Source organism: Pipistrellus kuhlii, unplaced genomic scaffold (assembly GCF_014108245.1).
Source record: "Pipistrellus kuhlii isolate mPipKuh1 unplaced genomic scaffold, mPipKuh1.p scaffold_m20_p_20, whole genome shotgun sequence".
Classification (NCBI taxonomy): Eukaryota; Metazoa; Chordata; class Mammalia; order Chiroptera; family Vespertilionidae; genus Pipistrellus; species Pipistrellus kuhlii.
The window spans coordinates 13,837,448-13,857,716 of record NW_023425516.1 but is presented as its reverse complement, the minus strand read 5'-3'; the positions used below and the strand labels follow the sequence as shown (position 1 = coordinate 13,857,716).

At 49.8% G+C, this 20,269-nt stretch overlaps 2 protein-coding genes across 12 annotated transcripts in view; one reads left to right on the top strand and one right to left on the bottom strand.

Moving 5' to 3' along the window:
* Positions 1–9,647, bottom strand: part of MPHOSPH9 (M-phase phosphoprotein 9) — a 38,117-nt gene extending 28,470 nt beyond the window's left edge. For 2 of the 11 annotated variants that reach the window (XR_006742363.1, XM_045585537.1), the window contains exons 1-5: positions 8,407–9,644; positions 3,800–3,909; positions 2,532–2,621; positions 1,800–2,323; positions 103–229 (exon numbers count right to left, since the gene is read on the bottom strand). Coding sequence is in view for 10 of the 11 variants with exons in the window: in XM_045585537.1 (XP_045441493.1) it covers positions 103–229; positions 1,800–2,323; positions 2,532–2,621; positions 3,800–3,909; positions 8,407–8,860 (1,305 nt within the window). In the remaining variant the exon portion in view is untranslated. Of the gene's footprint in view, positions 1–102; positions 230–1,799; positions 2,324–2,531; positions 2,622–3,799; positions 3,954–5,893; positions 6,157–8,406 lie in introns of all 11 variants that reach the window. The other 9 variants (XM_045585540.1, XM_045585541.1, XM_036449203.2 and 6 more) reach the window with 8 other exon arrangements.
* MTRFR (mitochondrial translation release factor in rescue) lies at positions 8,717–18,446 on the top strand. The gene is made up of 3 exons (XM_045585547.1): positions 8,717–8,833; positions 16,625–16,919; positions 18,031–18,446. Exons 2-3 carry the CDS (start codon positions 16,638–16,640, stop codon positions 18,268–18,270), a joined length of 522 nt encoding a protein of 173 aa, XP_045441503.1. The 5' UTR covers positions 8,717–8,833; positions 16,625–16,637; the 3' UTR covers positions 18,271–18,446.
* The last annotated feature ends 1,823 nt before the right edge of the window (positions 18,447–20,269 follow it).

The window sequence follows — 20,269 nt, the reverse complement described above, 5'->3', positions numbered from 1 at the left end:
TCCTCTGTGCCACCAAAGGCAGAGATGGCAATGGGACAAGCTGACCGTAAGCTTGTGCGGATGAGCAGGCAGGAAACCCGGAGTGCCGTGCGCGTCACCCACCTTCTCCACCGGCACTCTCTGGGGCTGCTCGGCTCCTGGCGTGGACCTGGGACACCCCTCTTCGGCATGGGCTCCCTTTGGGTGGTTCTGCTTCAGCTTCTGCGCCCAGGATGTTATCGCTTTACTGCTTAAAAAGAGAAAACCAAAACGACTTTAGATGGCGACCTTCCCATGTGAAAACACACGACACCGCTTCAGGGGAAAGGGCTCCGAGTTGTTTTCCAAGAGCAAAGAGCGGAGGGACATTATGGATTCACCTACGTTTCTTTTTCCAGTTTCAGTCCCAAAGGCAAAATGAACTAAAAGCCCGACAGCAACCAGCAGTGCATACAGTCGATAGCGTTAGTCAAAGCAAAACCACGCAGACACTTCAAGCTCTCTCTCTCTCTAGAGTGAGCACGTCTATTCCCGTGGGCTAATTACTGCGCTGTGTGTGCACAAGACACCTTCTCTGTGGCACACTTCAGAGATACAAAACTGAAATTGAGGGGAACCTACATAATTTTCAATGGTTTTTTGTTTTACAAACATTCAGCTGTAGTTTCCTTTACTAAAAAGACCCTGGGTCGCCAAAACCAGTTTGGCTCAGTGGATAGAGCGTCAGTCTGCAGACTGAGGGTCCTGGGTTCGATTCCAGACAAGGGCATGTACATTGGTTGCGGGCACATCCCCATTAGGGGGTGTGCAGGAAGCAGCTGGTCGATGTATCTCTCTCATCGATGTTTCTAGCTCTCTATCCCTCTCCCTTCCTCTCTGTGAAAAATCAATAAAATATATATATTTTAAAAAACAAATAAAATAAATAAAAAGTCCCTGGGTCAATTAAAATGTTGTTAAATTTACAAATCTCTTCTTATATATAAAAAGGCACACAAAAGCAAGTATGCTTGTGAATAGTTTTTTTAATAAGATATAAACTTTATATCTTATATTATGCCTGGAAGCAAGATCTCAACAGACGCAAAAATGCTTCTTGCTTGTGTATAATTTTTTTTAATATATTTTATTGATTTTTTACAGAGAGGAAGGGAGAGGGATAGAGAGCTAGAAACATCAATGAGAAATATCGACCAGCTGCTTCCTGCACACCTCTTACTGGGGATGTGCCCGCAACCAAAGTACATGTCTTTGACCGGAATTGAACCTGGGACCTTTCAGTCCGCAGACTGATGCTCTATCCACTGAGCCAAACCAGTTTTGGAGCGTGTGTATAATTTTTTTATTTCCAATTACATGAACATGTGTAATAAAATCCCACTGTTGGCACAGTCATATCCTGCCATTCTGAGCAAGTGGTTGAACATTGACCTATGAACCAGGAGGTCAGGGTTCAGTTCCCAGTCAGGGCACATGCCTGGGTTGTGGGCTCAATCCCCAGTGTGGGGCATGCAGGAGGCAGCCGATCAATGATTCTCTCTCATCATTGATGTTTTTCTCCCCCCCCCCCTCGCTCCCTCTCTCTTCCTCTCTAAAATCAATAAAAATATGCTTTAAAAAAATAAAGGAAATCATTAGTATATACTGTGGTTTGTTTATTCCAACTTCCACAGGCACTAAATGAAAGACTTTGGTAAAACAGATAAATGTTCAAATGCATCTCATTCTATTACAGTCCAACTAAAAGGAGCTTTGTCTGCTAGATTCTAAGTGTATTAAATAAGTAAACGCCTCTCCAATGATGCAGAAATTCTACTTACCTATTTGTTTTTCCACTGTATACTTCCAAAATCTTACTTTCACCAAGGAACTTGTGTTCAAAATCACCAGGAAAAATGGGAATGTCTTCCTTCATCGAGTCACTGAACTCCTGGGGAGAATGGATGTAGAAACGCTTGTGCTTTCCACCATCCACAGGAGATGAGGTCTGCACGGCCGGCGCCCCGCACGGCCCCGCCGAGGCCTCCGTGTGCTCCATGAACTCCTGGGGGCCCTTCGAGGTGTAGGTGTTTAACTCGGAGACACAGAAGGTCCCATAGCCGCTGCTCACTGAGCTGCTGTCCACGTTGCAGTCTGGCTGTGACGGCGATGTTTCCTGCTGCATTTCAGGTTCTTGAGACTTTGCGTAACTGAGGACAGATTCATTTCTGTCACTGTTTTCAGAAAAGAACCCCATCTGCCTTTCTGAAGAGCGGTATTCACTTAGAGAACTTCTGTCATAGGGAGCCCACGAAGCATTGCTGCTCTGTAACTTGACTAAATTCTTTATTTCCTCCTGTACTCGCTAAAAACAAAAAGTAACAGGTTTAGGTAAGAAAGTATATTAAACATCACACTTTTATAAATGGTATGAAAATAGTGTTCAAAAAATGGTATTACTCTAAAGATAATCCTTATGTTTTATCTTCAGTTTATAAACGAACTTGATATAAATACTAATTGTTTCTACAGATCTCCCAGCTAACGAGACGCCCGGTGTAATAACAACTTACTTGGACTTGGTTGTGGAACTGCTCCTGCTGGGCCGCTATGTGTTCTTGGCACTGCTTTTCCACCAAGTTGAATAGCTGTAACCACCTGGCCTAATAATTACACAATATTTTAGTTAAAGATCATTTTTAACCTAATATTTCACAGAAAAATTGCTCCAGTAGGAAAGGGTCTTTCTTTTAGTGTAAAATTTGTAAGTGGAATTAAATAGTTGTAAAACCATATTTAATGCAAAAATACAACTTCATAGGGGTGGGGATCCCTTTCTTATGGGATAAATCTTAGTTTTCCAACTGGCACCTTAATCTGATGTTCTCTGTTATCATTTTGGATTAAACAAGAATGGGTAGGGGCCACCTTACAGTTGTCTCATAACAACTAATGATTTTCTTAAACAGTGACTTATACCTCCAAAAATGAATCCAACATCTTAAAACAATAAATTATTTGGTATTACGATATTTTAACCCCTAATTTATTTGTTCTTAAAGACACTTTCTTCAAGTCAGGTATTGAAGAGTTTAAAGCTGTACAGCTGAAACAGGACTAAAAAACCCCGAGCTGGCCTGCGACCCCTTCCCAGCCTGTTTAGTCCTGACACACCCCCCTCCGCAAGCAGTTAGTGCTCCTGTAACTGACCGGCCGCTGTGCTTTCAGTCATGGACTACACGCAATAACCTACAATGTCACAGGCACGGCCATGAACACGGGCTGCCCTGGGTACAGCCTCCAGTGTCTTTCCTACCATTCCTTCCCTGCCCTGCAGGATCTGGCTCCCATACCTCCACCTCCTCTCCTCCTCTCTGCCCCTTGCTCAACACACTCCAAGACGTTGGCTTTTCTGTCTAATCACGAATATGTTGTTAAGACACAGTTCTGGCTCTAGCTCGTTTGGCTCAGTGGATAGGCTTCGGCTTGCAGACTGAAGGGTCCCAGGTTCGATTCCAGTCAAGGGCATATGTCTGGGTTGTGGGCTCGATCCCCAGTGGGGGGCGTGAAGGAGGCAGCCGTTCGATGATTCTGTCATCATTGATGTTTCTATCTCTCTCCCTTCCTCTCTGAAATCAATAAAAATAAAAATAAAAAATAAAAAGACTCACTTCTGACCGTCTTTTTCATACTCATTCAATATTCGGTTAATCTGTCCGGTCACTTTAGCAATAACTTCAGTGTCATGCTCTACAGATATCCATTCCTAACAATTCAGACTTAAGTAGAGGCAAGTTTATAGTTACTTTAAATTTCCAAAAAATAAAACAAAACTAGATACCTCGCAGTTCTTCCAAAGTTCCGAGTCAGTCCTTCCGCTGTGCTGTAGCTCTTGCATGAAAGAGGTGAGGGCTTCACCGGTGCCTTGAATTACAGCCGGTCTGGTCTTCCCTGAGAAAGAGGATACCCCATTTGTACTAAGGTGGGGGCTACTTCTGTTGAAACATAAATAATTCAAATGGTTTTCCTCATTCTACCAGAGTGTTGAATAATTCAGCAATTCAAGATTTAGCAGAGCAGTACAAACCACTGATATTTAATCCTTCTTAATGGCACTTCATTTGTTGCAAATCTGATCACAAGTTTGCCCATGAAAGAAAAATAGCAGTAAAAAAGACAGACAGCATTTAATTTTTTTAAAAGAACAAACAAAAAGGCCTTTTTCAAAAGGGAGAGGATACTCGGAAGTCGCAGCAGAAAACAAAAGTTTCTCCTAACCAATAATAAGCAACACCTCAGCCCCTCTGATCTGAGTTATTGCAGAGGACTGTCTGGCGCTTTAAGAACAGCCCTCCGGTGTAATGAAATTCTCTCCCCGCTGCCCAGAACGACAGTGGAGTCTTGTTCAGTGGATCCCTCTAATTTGGCGTGATAAGCGGATGCTTATCTCTGCACATCTTTGAATAAAAGTTGTGCCAAGCAAATTAGCACCCAATATTGAGGCCGAATTTAGCCTATTCAGTGTGTAAAATACACCGATTCTCTCCAAGAGGACGGCCTTTCCAAACTGAAGATGAGTTCGTTTCAGATTTGTTTCAAACACAAACAGCATAATTAAGGACATTAACGTTTATTTAAATTCCCATCGCTGAAAGGCCATTTTCACTTCTTCACTGGTACTCTGCTTTGTTTCACTAAGAATGTGTGAGAGAGAGGACACTAATGAAAATAACAGCAAAACAGAATTAGAAGCAGAGAAAATATTAATGAAAATTCAAAGGAGACAAGGACAGAACCTGCTGTCCATCGAGGATTTATAGTAACCCAATTTAAATGTGGCCAGTTGAGCTGCAGTCGCAGTGAAAAGAGGTAATTTTCACTAGAAAGCCACATGTGGGTTCCGGCAGCAAACCCAGCACCAGGTTCTGGAGTGGCTTCCCGGCCGGAAACCAGCACAGGCCAGCTTCTGGCGGAGGGACAGGCTTAGCCCGCAGACATCTCTCTGGACCACCTCCCAGGCCTGGGCTGTTTCCTTTCGCCCTCCTTCAATTTATGCTTCCGCCTATTGTGGGTAAAAGCATTCGCCCCTTACCAGCAGGCACCGGACTGCCTTTTACACTTCCTTGTGCTGCTTTTTATAGCTGACCTCCTCTGACAGCCCTGCCTCTTTGTTGGTTTTCAGGTACTGTGAATTTAGAAAGCAAGTAATCAAGCTTGTCAGAGTGAATAGGCTCTGATTAAAAACAACCCAAACATGGGGTCGTTTTAAAAATAAAATGCATTGTTTGACGGAATCTATTTTGTCTGCTTGGTATGAGGTGTTTTGTTTTTTCTTCCTAGTATTCAACTTTAATTGCTACTTCCTTTGCACTGTTAAACATTATTGATCATGTTAACTTAAAAATGTAGAAATAGCCCAGCCAGCATGGCTCAATGGTTTGAGTGTCAACCTTAAACCAGGAGGTCATGGTTCGATTCCTGGTCAGGGCACATGCCTGGGTTGAGGGTTTGATTCCCAGTGGGGGTCGTGGAAAAGGCAGCTGATCAATGATTCTCTCTTGTCATTGATGTTTCTATCTCTTCCTTCTCTGAAATAAATTTTTTTTTTAAACTGAAATAATATTTAGGCAACTAAATTTTAAAGATATTCTTGTAATTTACTGAAAACCAAAAAAGGTATAAAGATCAGTGCAACTAGCAAAAACAAGTTCTTTCTCACAGTTCTCCATGCAAAAGCACATACCTACCTCTGGCAAAAATAAAAAACATGGAAGGGCTAAAACTATTCTTATCTGTCCCTGAACAGTTACTGATCATAACTGTTTTATTTTTTAGTGCAAATCAGTAACTATACTATTTGAATAAATTAATAATCTATGCAAATAAATTTATTTTTGTTAATACATTTTTTTAAATATATCTATCCCATTCTTACCTATTAGTACTTAAGTTCAGTCCAAGAGAATAGGGAGAATTTTTTATATCAGATTCTACAGAAGATGAAGTTTTTTGTAAGGGTTTCACCAGGTCAACATCTTCCATAGTGTACAGAAACTGTTATGCTCTCTCATTTGAAAGTGTAGGTTCTCTCACTGTCTGAAGAAACTGAATCCGGGTCATCTTCAGAAGCTTCATCGTCTACAGGCATTTTCAGTTGCTAACATTCAGAACTGTGAAATATCCTAAGTTCCCAAGACTCTGAAAATGAATGGGGGAAAAATACTACTAAAAAGCCACTAAACCTGGCAACTATCTCTTCATGACTTCGGCAACTGTGATCCTTTATACAGGTCTGCATTAAGGAGAGCAACATCATTTCCAATAGCCAAAATTCAGAAACTCAAATACCCGTCAACTGATGAATGCATAAGCAAATGTGGTATGTCCATATAAAGGAATCTTTGTAGCCATGAAAAGGAATGAAGTGCTAAAAAAGGAATGAAGTATGGAGATATGCTACAATGTGGATGAACATGCTACAATGTGAACAATGAAAACATTGCGGTAAAAAGCTCAGTAAAAGACCACATATTGTATGATTCCATTTATACAAAATATCTAGAATAGTCAAATCTACAGAGACAGAAAATTGATGAATGTTTGCCAGAGCTGAGGAAAGGGGAGAGTAGGAGAGACCAAAACAGGTATGGGTATCTTTTGGGGGCAATGAAAAGTTCAGGAATTAGATAGTGGTGATAATTACACAACTCTATGAATATACTAAAACCCAATGAACTGTATACTTTAAGAGAATGGACATTATGGTATGTGAATTAGATCTCAATAAAAATTTACAATAAGGGTGGATTTGCAAAACGCATCGTCTTTTCCAGGTAAGATTTCAGAACGGTATGTGTTTAATAATCAAGGTTCTAGAAACAATGCTACTAGGTTACAACTTACATGTCCATTTGTTCAATAAATTCTACAAAGTATCCATGTATATGGATTTACACAGTGAGTAGATGAAAAAGAACTGCTTAATATGTACCTTGGTATTAAAAACAGCTGACCAAACAGCTCACCATGCTGGCTGGAAAGTGAGGTGGAAGGAATGCATTTTGCGCTCCACAGTCTCCTGTACCCTGTGCATGCATTACTTCTTTAAAAATAAACTATTTGCCAGATCACCTAAAACTGAGCCGACACTAGGTATATAGAGTCAAAGAATATGCCTCCTTCTTGGGAAATTCGCGTATTTTAAAAACACACACCAAGACAAAAAGGTGTTCCTTGCTGCTTACAAAATGTTAAGTTGAGGGAGTGAAATAGAGAAAAATGACCTAGGATTCTGGTTCCTCTAGGTTCCCACCTCCTAGGGCCTGGTGTTTACAAAGCACAACCTCAGACACATCATCTCATAGAGGAACCACATCCTTGGAGGACAGGTGTGGATGCCAAGGGTAACCGGACCTCACTCGGTGGATTTCTCCCCAGTGGCGGCGGCCCATCACCAACGACAAATGGGGTATTGAAAATCCCCAGGGGCCGCACCTTTTCACCTGGCAACGAAAGCACCTGGATTCAAATCACCTCGCTCTTGTACCAGGAAGAACCACAAGCTCCCTGAGGACGGGGACCTGCAACCCATCTATTCTTCCCCCGCTGGCTGAGATCATCCGGATGCAGGAGATCCAGACAGAAAACCACTTTGAATGCGACGATGCTTCTCCACCAGCGGGGTGAGGGGTGAAGATTACAGGGGCGGGGCGTGGGGGGGAAGAGAGACACCCCGATGTACAATGCAAAAAAAAAAAATATTTTTTAAGAAAACGTCATGGGGAATAGAAGTACAAAGACAGTTTTATATTTCACAACAACAAAATATCATGCTTTTGGTCCCCCGACCCCTAGCAAAAAAAGAAAAGAAAAAGAAAAAAGATTTGGGGGAGAAGCCAAGGGCTGATGGGGGTCTGATGATGCTATAAAAGTGAACGTGCAGTTTTGCTTTGCTGGGAGCCCGAGGGGGGAAGGAAAGAAAGAAGGAAGGGGGAGGATTACAGAGGTCGGGAGGCCAGACCCCAATGGCTGGTGCGTGCTCTCGGTCAACGTGGGGCGGCGAGGGAGGACGCACGCAGCCGCCTGCATGCAAGACCATCCATCGTCCCGTCCACGACGACCGTGATTGCTCAAGTGAGCCACGAAAAGGAAAGGGGGAATCCCCCAAGCCCCCCGCCCCTGGCGGAGAGGCACTCCGCCCCTGGGTCGCGCGGGTGTCACTCAAGGGCACCGGAGCTGGAACGGGCGCCGGGCCGCAGGCAAAGCCCCCACACGCCCGCCCGCGGGCTGGGGGAGGGCTGCGGCGTGTGGCCGCCGTCCCCCCTGTGCCCGCGGGACCGACAGCACGCGCAGGGCTCCTCTAAGGCTGTGTCCTCTAAGTCTCGTCCCCTCTGTCTCCCCCCCCCGAGACAGGCAGCTCCCCGCAGGCGGACGCGGACGGCCGCTTACCTGGCCGCCGACTCAATTCAGCGTCGGGCGAGCGAGCGGGCGGCCTCTCGCGACCGTTAAACTTCAGGGAGCGTGCGCGCGCCCGGCGCCTCGCCGGCGATTGGCCGCCTCGGGAGGGGGGCGGGGACACAGGGCGGCTGCGCAGCGCCGCCACCTCCCCCTTCCCTTCCCGCGGCTCGCGCGCGGATAAACGGCGGTCCGAGGCCTGGGAACTGGTGCGGGGCGTGGCCGTTGTCAAGCCCTCTTGTCTGATTGGTTCGCTGGCCTCAGCTTCCCGCATGCGCAGTTGGTAAGGAGGCGGTTCGGAGCCGCGGCTGAGGCACGGCGCATGCGCAGACGCGAGACCGCTGTTGCGATCCCTTCCTTCCTTGGCGGTGACTCTGGTTCCCACCAGAACTTTGGGGGCGGAGGCCAATCGTGGGGTCGGGTAAGTGTCCGCGGGGAAGTCAGGCATCCCACACGGTTACCCACGATTGTCAAGGGCTCTGGAAAGGGGACGGCGAGTTTGCGACCCTGAGTCGTGCAACCTGTTGGCCTGAGTCCCTGCAGCCGGTCCAGGCACCTGAGCTGTTTTCCCTGGACCTGGTGTGTCCTAGGCTGCGGGGCGTCTGCGCTCTTCAAAGGGGGATTTGGGGGACAGGAGAGGGAAGCCCGTGCCCTGGAGAAAACAGGACAAATGGACCGATCCCCGTGGACTTGTCCAGCAGAGCCTTACAGCGCCCGTAGCACGCAGCAGGGCTGTTTGAGGCCAGGCACATAGCGGGTGTCCGCGTCGCTCTTGTCAGATCTTTCAAAGGACTAGAGAGATGCCGCGTCCCTCGCCGTGGGCCCCCGGCCCCTCTCATTCGCTCTGCTCCGTCCTTGTTCTTCAAGCTAGTTCAACCTTTCCGGTACCCGCAGCTTTGAGATTTCCCTCCAGATGCCCCGAGAGCTGTACACAGCACAGGGGCCTTGGCTGTCACTTAGAGGTGCCTGTGCAGGCAGGACTTTGGAGGTGTGCTTGCCCTTGGCATGGGGCAGCCCATGGCATCCGAGCCTCCCAAGAATCCCTGGCAATAATGTCTCAACTGTAAGACATCGGTCTCTCTCCAAGACCTCATGCGTGCCTGGAAGATGTCAAGCTTACCTAAATCGAGCCCACCCACCCCAAATTATGTTAATCCACCTGTGGAAATGATGCTCATGTGATACCCAACCAAAGTCCAATTATTTTTTTATTTCTTTAATATATTTTATTGATTTTTTTACAGAGAGGAAGGGAGAGGGAGAGTTAGAAACATCAGATGAGAGAGAAACATCAGTCTCCTACTGGAGACGTGCCTGAAACCAAGGTACATGCCCTTGACCGGAATCGAACCTGGGACCTTTCAGTCCGCAGGCTGATGCTCTATCCACTGAGCCAAACCAGTTAGGGCCCAATTATTTTTTCATCTAGAGGCCGTTTGCACAATATTCACGCAAGAATAGGCCTTCCTTCCCCTGGCTTCACTCCTAGCCACCTGGGAGCCTGCAAATCCTCTCTCCCAGTGGAACATCACTCATATAGCTTCCTCCACCACTTCCCCCTCCTCGTCATAGCAGGTGTCCAGCCCCTCCCAGCACCTCTGCACCTGTGTATGCAAATTAACCCACCATCTTTGCCTGGTTAATTTGCATACTCCTGATTGGCTGTGGGCGTAGCAGAAGTATGGTCAGTTTACATTAGGTAAGATGGTGCTTTTATTTCATTCTTTTAAATATGTTTTTTTTTTTTTACTTGGGAGAGAGAGGAAGGGAAAGGGAGAGATAGAAACATCAAGAAAGGAACATGGATCAGCTGCCTCCTGCACCCCCCCAGTTATGCGTGGGACTAGGAATGGAACCAGCAACCTCCTGGTTCATGGGTCCACGCTCAACCACTGAGGCACACTGGTAGGGTGAAGTCTTTAAATTGATAGCTTTATAGCGGAGATCTTTCCATCTTTTACATTGGGATAAGAGCAGGCTGTCAGTAACAGTGGCCACTAATAGCTTGAAAAACTTAGTGCCTGTTAACCAGGGGTTATTTTGTGTTGTTGGGGGTTTTTTTGGTTGTTTTATTTTAATAATATATTTTCTTTTCTTTTTTTTCTTTTTTTAAAAAAATATATTTTATTGATTTTGTACAGAGGAAGGGAGAGATAGTTAGAAATATCGATGAGAGAGAATCATCAATCAGCTGCCTCTTGCACACCCCTACTGGGGATATGCCCGCAACCAAGGTACATGCCCTTGACCAGAATCGAACCCGGGTCCCTTCAGTCCCCAAGCCGACACTCTTGAGCCAAACCGGTTTCGGCGTGTTGTTGGTTTTTATATACAGAGTTTGTCATCAGGGGACCAGTTCTCCACAGCAAAAGAGGAGGAACTCTAAAACTTTACATCTAAGTTTATCCATTAAATACGGAAGGAAGTGATAAGTTATACATTTAAATATGGATTTTCCTCATCTTTCCCGAGCTTTGTGACTTTTTTTACCCTATTAGGTAGCCCCTGAAGATCTCTAAGTTTGAAGCAGGGCTTGTTTGATGAAGGTGCGTTTTTATCTTTCCGTTTGAACCTGCCGGGAAGTCCAGCTGTGCTCTTGACATCACAATTTGTTCCTTGGCACCTCTTTCCTAGACCAGAATTATGACCTCACCAAACAGTATGTCTTTGGTTCTTTCAAGGTTTTCAAGTACTTCTTGAATGGGACCATCCCCAGTAAAATAACTAGCAGGTCACTGTTCTAGAAGCCTTTTCACTATGACCTCTAATCAGATAAACGCCCATGAAGTCGTAGGTTTGCAGAGTGGGTCTGAGCTCTGAGATCACAGTGTGTGTGGTGTGTCAGAGGTTTAGGGATCTGAAGTGCTCACTGCTTCCCGTTTGTCGCATCATGGGATTTTTCTCACCCCAGCTGTTATTACTACCTCCGTTTTACAGATGAGCACATGTGGCCAGAGTTGGATAGAGAGTTGAGACATTGACACAGGTCCCGTTGACTACAAAGCAATGTAGCCTTTCAGGGGCCAAAAAAAATGAAAGGAAGTGTCAAGAAGAGAAAGTGGAGGAAAATGAGCTACCACTTTAAGAAGCTGGGGAAAGGTAAAGAAACAAGCTGTTGAAAGGATCGATTTAGTTTTAAAAATGGACCAGCTGCCCTGGCTGGTGTGCTCAGTGGTTAGAGTGCTGGCCTTTGAGCCCACTCAGGGTCGGGAGTTCGATTCCCGGTCGAGGAAGCGTACCTGGGTTGCAGGTTCCATCTTCTGCCCTGGTCAGAGTTTGTGCAGGAGGCAACCAATCAATGTGTTTCTCTCACACTGATGTTTCTCTGTCTTTCTTCCTCCTCCCTCCCTTCCACTCTCTCTACAAAATCAATGGAAAAATTATCCTCAGGTGAGGATTGAAAATAAAAGGGGGGCGGGGGGAGGACCAGCTAATGTTCTTCCAAGATATGTCTGAAATAGCCCACGTAGTAGGCATCTTGTGCTTTATTTGTATCAAGCACACTCCTACTTAGTAGTGCTTTGAAGACATTTGAGTCCCAAACATTAGCCATCATTATGGCAATAGAGGCGGGGAGAATTTTTTAGGAGAAAATGTAGAGGATTGTTACTGCTGATTTTTCATGTGCTTCTGTCATTTTAATATCCTGGGTGTCAGTTATAAAGTTCCTGTCAGATGCCATAAATACAAGACCATCATGGTGATGCTCATGAACAGGATGGGTGTTCTTCTCCATGGGTTCAGAGTTTTCTGCTTAAAAGAAAAACTCAACGGATGTTAAGGGATGAATGGAAAGCTTTTCTCTTTGTCTGCTTCCTTGTTGCCTCTTGAACTGGGCAGCAAGAAGCCTATTAAGCTTCCACCGGGCCTCTTTCCCCCCAAATCCAAGATAACTCTGCATTTCCTGCTCAGCCCATTATGCTGATCTTCCTGGAGGACCAAGTCTCTGTGAGCACTTCCTGTGGGAGAGGGGCTTCATCCTCTGCTAAACCCGCCTGAGCCAGCCCAGTGGCTCCATTTGGGCAGGGTTCAAGCCCAGAAGGGTCCCAGGCAGCTAGACCAGGAGCATGAGCGTGGAGCAGGAGTGAGGATTGAGCATTTCTCAGAATCCTCCTCCTCCTACGTAGCCTCTGGTGCCATCCGCTGGCCATTTTGATGTTTTAAAGCTGCAAGGTTGCAATCCTCCTTTTCAAGCTCACTGAGCTTGGTCTTTGCCCATTGTTCTGAGACCTGTTTTTTTTTTTTCTTTTTCTTTTTCTTTTTTTTCCCTTCATTGATTTCAGAGAGAAAAGGAGAAAAATAGAGTGATAGAAACGTCAATGATGAGAGAATCAATGATCAGCTGCCTCCTGCACACCCCCTCCTGGGTATCGAGCCTGCAACCCAGTGCTGTGCCCCAACTAAAAACCAAATGGCAACCTCCCAACTCGGGCTATTTTACTGTTTTAAGGGGATTACTAGGACATTTGGAATGTCACACGTGGCTTGCGTTCTGTTTGTATCAGGCCACGCCGTGCTAGCACGTGAGCCAGCATTCCAGGTTTTCGTTCTTCGGGTGACGGGTGACCCAGCTTCTCCATCCCCTTGTTCCCATCTCACCTTCTCTGTGAACTCATATCAATATTCATTCATTTCTTTTCTCTAAGTAGCTTCACCCAGCTCCCTCCTTTCCACCTCCTCCATCTCTAACGTCCTGATCCTGGGGTTTTCACCCCACAAATGGGACACTCCGACAAGCCTTGCTCCACGCCCTTAGCTGGCCCTCGAAGTGGCCAGCAGCACAGCCTCCCGGGAGCTGGTGAGAAGGTCAGAGCCTGGCCTGGCCAGCGTGGCTCATCAACCTGTGAGCCAAGAGATCACGGTTTGATTCCGTCAGGGTACATGCCCTCGCTGCGGGCTCAATCCCCAGTGTGGGATCAATGATTATCTCTCATCATTGATGTTTCCCTCTCTCTCCCTCTCCTTTCCTCTCTGAAATCAAATTTAAAAAAAACACACACACACACATTTTTTAATGCAGAGCCTCAGGCCCTGGTGACCAGTACCCCCTCTAACAAGGTCCCCAGGGAGTGTGTGCCCTACCACCGTCTTTCCTAAAGCCCCCATCTGGGTCCTCTCCACACCTGCTCCTCCGGTTCGGTTCGAGGACACTCTGAGGTCAGGCCCAGGGGCACCTACGAGAAGCAGGTTCCGAGGCCCCGATGCAGGCCCCGCAGGGGACTTGGGCCATAGAAAACGCGTGAGAACCACCGCTCCGCAGCAGGTCACCCATCCGGCCCACCCGATGGACATCTCAGCTTATCTCTTATGGCTCCTGGTAGACACTGACACTGTTACTGAACAAATTACCATTTCCTCTGTAAGGCCTGGCACCTCTTATCTCCCTTGGCCAAGCGGGAAGGGGCTGGACAATGAGAGGCTCTCACCTAACCTGCCATCAGCAGTCGCTGAAGCCGCCGGAAGTGAGGGTGGGAGCCAGCCGCGAGCTGAAGCTGCCACTCCCAGGAAGGAATCGGAGCCGAGCTCTCCCCACCCCGGTGTCCCTTACTGGCACTCCTGTCACCTTTTTCTTCTTTTTTAATGTCACGACGAGCTCCGATTCCAGCGGCTCTCATTGTTCCCTGAAGATTTGGAGTTGCTCTTCGGTATCACAGATGCTGAAATCCAATCCGTGATGGTCGGGAGCTTTGGGGAAGTGGAACCGGGTGTTTGTCATGTTCAGCTGTCCTTGGAGGAGCGCCAGGGCCCCGGGAGCCTTCCTGAGCTCGTTGGTGGGAGCCCTCCAGTGTGCGAGTCGCTCTGAAAGTGGGACAGAAAGGTGGAGATGTGAGCCACACTGGGTGACAAAGCAGCCCCCCCCCCTTTGTCTGGGGGGTTCGCCTCATCGCCCGCTCGCTTCCTCTCTGTCATCGGCCCTACCCCAGCGCTGCCCCACCCGGCCAGTCACTCACTCTCGGAAGAGAAACCCCAAGAGACACGCTGGCTCGTGTTCCGTAAGGAATCTGATCCAGGGACCGACCAGACGCGCCTGAGGCACAAAGGAATCCTGTCCTGCGGCTCGAAAGCAGAAAGGAGGGAGGAGGGGGTCTGGACGGGGACTCGGTCTGGAATCGTTTCTCGGAGGCGGTTCTTTGTTCCGCGATGTCGGGCGGGCAGAGTGCCCGGTTTATGGTCTGTCGTCTTCTTTCCGGAGGAGACTCCTGAAACGCCGCCCACACGGTAGACAAAGGCCGTTGGTAAAGGGGCATTTGGTGGGCACACTGCTTCCAAACAAGCCTCTTCCAGCTACGGAGCCCTCTCCACCACACCTTCCCGTCCCCCGCACTGACCAGGCCTCTCACTCGGTCCGAGGTGGACCGCGCAGTCATGGAAGTGAAAACTAGCACTGGCCTACGCCTAGCAAAGTGTTCTCTATTGAAATAGTAGAGATAGAAAAGAAGGCTATCGCCCAACACTGGCCAGGTAGCTCAGTTGGCTAGAGCATCATCCCGATGCACCAGGATTGCGGGTTCGATCCCCAGTCAGTACGGAGAGGTATCAACAATGAATGCATCAGTAAGTGAACCACAATGGATGTTTCTCTGTGTGTGTGTCTCATCAAATTCTGTTTTTTTTTCTTTTTCTACTCATCAATTTTTTAAAAATATATATTTCTATTGATATCAGAGAGAAAGGGAGAGGGGGAGACAGAAACATTAATGATGAGAGAGAACCATCGACCGGCTGCCTCTGGGGATCAAGCCCAAAAGCCTGGCATGTGCCCCGATGGGGAACCAAACCTCAACCTCCCAGCTCATAGGTCAGTGCTCAAACACTGAGCCATGCCCGTCAGGCTCAAATCAAGTGGCATAATCATAGTTCTCATACTCCACCGGCAACCAATCTCGTGCCTTCAAAGGAGCCACAAAGCGCCCGCCTCCCCCCTCCCTCCAGCACTCTGCTCTGGCTCCAGGCCTGCCTGGGCCTGCCTGGGCGGGGCGAAGCTTGTTCCCCATCCTCCAGATGAGAAGGCCGCCCGCCCAGGTTGTGACTTGCCCCTGTCCACACGCAGATCTCTGAGGAGGTGACACCTTTCAGATCCCAGCCTCCCTGGCCCTCGAAAGGAAAGGAAGCCAGAGCCTGTGGCCCACCGTGTCCTCACAGCTGTTACCCTCCGCGCTTGTCAACGGAGGCACTTCCGCTCCTGCTGCCTCCGGAGCCATTCTTTAAATCTTACCCCCAACACCGCGCTCTTTTTGACTGTCCCCCTCTGGTTAGACTGAGCTCCTGAAGACAGCCTGGCTCTCTCACCGCCCGCGGCTCAGAGCACCTCGCCTGGTGTTGGAACCGGCCAGGGGACTCCATGCAGGTCAGCTGGCTCGGCGGGCCTAACGCTGCGGACCGGTTGGATGATGTCATTGGCCGCCCGGCTGAGGCACAGGGGTTCCTGTTCAGATCAAGAAACTGGGAACATTGGGAAACAACCGCCTGACGTTGATGGATAGTGAGTTACAGCGTCCCACTGTCTAGCTCAGCCATGCACAGGCGACTGCTCACTGTCCTATGTTTGGATTTCAGAGACTCCCCAACATTCACATAATGTCACCAGACTCAGCTCCCACTTCTGCCTGACGTGCTGGTTAACACTTCAGCAAATCACAGCCCCGGTCTGAGCTTCGCACGCAAACCCTCTCCTTGCTGAGAAAACGGCACCTCTGGGCCTTGAAGGTATTTCTAGTCCAGCCCGGCCGGCGTGCTCAGTAGTTGAGCATCCACCCTATGAACCAGGAGGTCACAGCCTTATTTCCAGGCAGGGCACAGGCCTGAGTTGTGGGCTCCTCCCCCAGTGGGAGGTGTGCAGGAGGTACCAGATCGATGATTCTCATTATTGATGTTTCTCTCTCTTCCTCTCTGAAATCAATATATATGTTTACACACACACACTGAGTGGCCCAGATTATTATGATCTCTGAATGCATAATAATCTGGCCACTCAGTGTATATGTATGTGTATATATTAAAAGTCCATTAAAAGTTATTTCTGGTCTGTTACAAGAAAACATTTACCGGTGGGCAAGGTATAGTCAAGTCATGTGTCTTCACTCACTCCCTAACACCCTCCCTACGAGATGGGTCCTCATTGTCTGAACTGGCTTGTCAGAGTTGCCCGGGGGCCTGAAGTGGACGTGGGAGCAGGGCCTCTCCCTGAAGGGCTGTCTCCTGTCTGACCCAGGTCTTCGCTGTCCATGGGCGCCTTGAGATCCTTCCGCTTTCCTGGCCCGCTGACCAGGATGTGCCCCGTGCCTTGGGCATGCCGGCCTGGGGAGAGGCCGTCGTTGCTGTCCCTGGTGGCAAGGGTCCCTCCGGTCCAGGCAGCAGGCAAGAAGGACCGGCCGGCCCCTTTCTCCCTGGAGGAGAGTGACCTTGAAGAGCAGTTTGTGAAAGGACATGGTCCAGGGGGCCAGGCAACCAACAAGACCAGCAACTGTGTGGTGCTGAAGCACGTGCCCTCCGGCCTGGTCGTCAAGGTAGGGCAGAAGCGGGGTGGGTTTTCTGTCCCCGGCCCTGAGCTCCCTCCCCGAGAGCCTCAGCAGCCTCCCAGCCTCCCAGCCTCCGGAGCCAGGTGCTGCTGCCCTCTTTGAACTTGGCAGGCAGCCGGTGGCCGCAGCACTGCCGTGGGGCCACCTCCCTGGGCAGCCAGCAGCCTGGAGGTCCGCGAGCATCCTCTGCCGCAGGGGCCGCGGCTGCCCTCCGTCTCCTTGGAGGCCCGTGACGCCCACCTTCTGAGCATGGCCTCAGGCCAGCCATTCTCGGCGCCAGGAGCATGTGCGGCTGCCTGTGGGAGTCCCCGTGTCCCCAGCTGTCAGCACACCTGATCCTCGGCCTAGGAAATGCTGGCCTGGGGCAGGGGCACTGTCCCTCCACGCTGCGGGGCCAGAGGCCCGAGGGGCAGCCGAGCCTGGAGATACGGCCCGGCCGAGGGCCTGGCGTGCAGTAGCTCAGTCCGCACAAGCCCTGCACCCTTCCTCCTGGCGGGACAGGTAGGGACGGGAGGCTCGGGGCGGCTAATGGCCCGCCAGGCCCTGCCCGCCCTCCTGCCACCGAGCACATGGCTTGGTCTCACCACCTCTCCCCCCTCCTTGAGGGCTTGTCATTCAGGAGCCACAGGGAGCCTCCTAAAACCTGGCATCCTTTTTGTTTCGCCCGTTTTATATAACTCACCCCAAGTCCTCTCCGTGCCATGCTCACCGGCATCCCAATGCCTATCAGCCTGGCCGCCTGTGCCAGGGCTGGGCTGATGGTAAAGAGGCCTTTTCCTCTGACAGACGCTGGCCTCTGTGCACAGCGCTCGTGCCCTGCCCACACTGGACATTTCCGCCTGAATTCAGAATTATTTTGGGACCGTGGCTTCTAAACAAAACGGCACTCCCAACTCTGAGACAGTGGCTGTGAAAGCCACCTCAGACGTGGGTGTGGGCCAGGGACACGCCCTTGCTTTGTCACCCCTTCCTGGGATTCTTGCAGGGTGTCCTTGCCTCCTACTCCCTCTCCTCTCCCCCCATCTCCCTCCGTGTTGAGCCCTGGGGTCCCTAGAACCAGCCTGCGGCCTCAGGTCACGAACCTCCTCTCCCTCCGCAGTGCCATCAGACGAGGTCGGTGGAACAGAACAGGAAGCTGGCCCGGAAAATCCTGCAAGAGAAGGTGGACAGTTTCTACCACGGGGAAGAGAGTCTCGCCTCCAGAGAAAGGCGCGCAGCGGAGAAGAAGAAGCAGGAGAGGAAAAAGAGAGCCAAGGAAACCCTGGAAAAGAAGAGGCAGCTGAAGCAGCTCTGGGAATCGAGTAAGAACTCCACGGCGGAAACAGCCGGCCCCGAGTGAGGAGCCCCGAGGCCCTGGAGGAAGAAGGGGGTCCCTCACCCGTGGCTGCAGGGCTTCAGAAGCGTTTTATGGGTTAAAGCCTCGGATTGTTTTACGTGGCAGACCAAGTAAACTGGATAGAGACGTGCTTACAACAGACCTGAGAAACACAGGCGGTCCTTGTGGGAGGACAGTGGCTGTTGGGGGAGCGGGTGGGAGTGTGGGTGGGGGGTAGGTGGGCGGGGGGGGACTGCATCTGCGTCTTGAGAAGCAGCTCCAAGAGCTGCAGGTGGCAGGCGGTTCGATTTCAGGGCCTGGGCTGTAGCAAGAAGGGTGTCGCCTCTTGTCTTTATGTTATACCTTATTTTGCTATCAAAGGTTAGAAATAAAAAGTAGGACTATTATTTTAAAGTATGACTATTAAAAAGGTCCATTTCTATGGAGAACTGTGAAATTGAGACAAAGATTAATAACCTGTAGGATAACCTCATCATCCACTGGGAGGTCACTGCTCAGTGATATGTAGAGGTCAGCTTAAGAGAATAAAAAACAAGACGGTGCCCTAGCCCAGTGGTCAGCAAACCGCGGCTCATGAGCCACATGCAGCTCTTTGGCCCCTTGAGCGTGGCTCTTCCACAAAATACCACGACCTGGGCGAGTCTATGTTGAAGAGACGTTAGAAGAAGTTTAAGTTTAAAAAATGTGGCTCTCAAATTTCAATCGTTGTACTGTTGACATTTGGCTCTGTTGACTGATGAGTTTGCCGACCACTGCCCTAGCCAGTTTGGCTCAGTGGATAGAGCATCGGCCTACAGTCTGAAAGGTCCCAGGTTCGATTCCAGTCAAGGGCACATGGCCCAGGGTGTGGGCTCGATCCCCTGTCGGAGACTTGCAGGAAGCAGACGACCAATGATTCTCATCATGGATGTTTCTCTCTCTCCCTCTTCCTCTCTGAAATCATTAAAAAAAATATTTTTAAAACAAGACTTCCACGATGTGCAGGTTAGTAAGTCGCTGGCCCCATAGCCAGTTACACCACGTGACCAAGTTACCTGTCCGATGTGGGAGGAGGCGCCTTGTCCCACGTGTGGGTTACAGGCAGGTCTGTAAGGGGTGAGCGTCCCGAAACCTGATTCGCTTGTGAGTTTGTTCGTCACCATCACCCTCCTTTGCCCTTACCGTTGTTTGGGGCTGTTCAGGCAGGCCACAGCCTGGCTCGTTGGAACGCTTCTCAGGTTCCCGTAGAAAACTAGCAGGGGAGCCTCCCTCGCTCCTGCATCCAGAGACACTGACCTCTAAGGCAGTGACCTCGTCCAGAGCTCAGGTGTCCTGCACAAGGCTCGCTAGGCCTATGGTGCAGTGGGCAGGCCTTCCCCTTCCACCTTCCCCCAGAGGTCGCCAGTAAGGCACTGGGACGGTGCACAGAAGCCATAAGGACGGGGCTCCAGACAGGAGCTTCCCTTTCCATCGCCTGTCGCCTGGCACGTGCGTAACCGAGGCGCAGACAAGCTCACTCCCTAAAGCCCTTCCTAGGGCTCAGAGCCTGCAAAACTGCCCACACCCCGGCCAGAGTGCTCCCCCGCGGGGACTCCCAGTACAGCTGCCTCCTCCGCTCGGATTCTCGCACGGCCAGCACCCCTGGCGCTGACCCTGGCCAGAGCAGCGTGTGACGTGGCCACGCTGCGAGGAAACCAGGTTCCTGCGGCACTCCGGAACCGCGCACAGGAGGGCACCTACAACCGAGGAGGCACTAACGCAGGGGACGGGGAGGGTGCAGGGCAGAGAGGAGCGGCTCTCACGCTGCCCCGCCCCCGAGGCCACGCAGCTAAAACCACCACAGCTCACTGTGCAGCCCCGCCGCCTCCCTGCGCGACCACAGCGCACGCCTCCCAGCCGGGGGCTAATCAGTCACATCCGCCCTGACGCACCTTTGACAGGTCTCTCCCGCCTCCCCTGGAGGAGCTGTTTTTTGTTTTTAATATATTCTATTGATTTTTTACAGAGAGGAAGGGAGAGAGAT

Bases quoted from the DNA above. Each gene is read 5' to 3' on its own strand.
- MTRFR (XM_045585547.1), top strand. From the start codon at position 16,638: ATGGGCGCCTTGAGATCCTTCCGCTTTCCTGGCCCGCTGACCAGGATG. The intron at 16,920-18,030 runs GTAGGGCAGAAG...CTCCCTCCGCAG, and splicing joins CCTCCGGCCTGGTCGTCAAG to TGCCATCAGACGAGGTCGGT.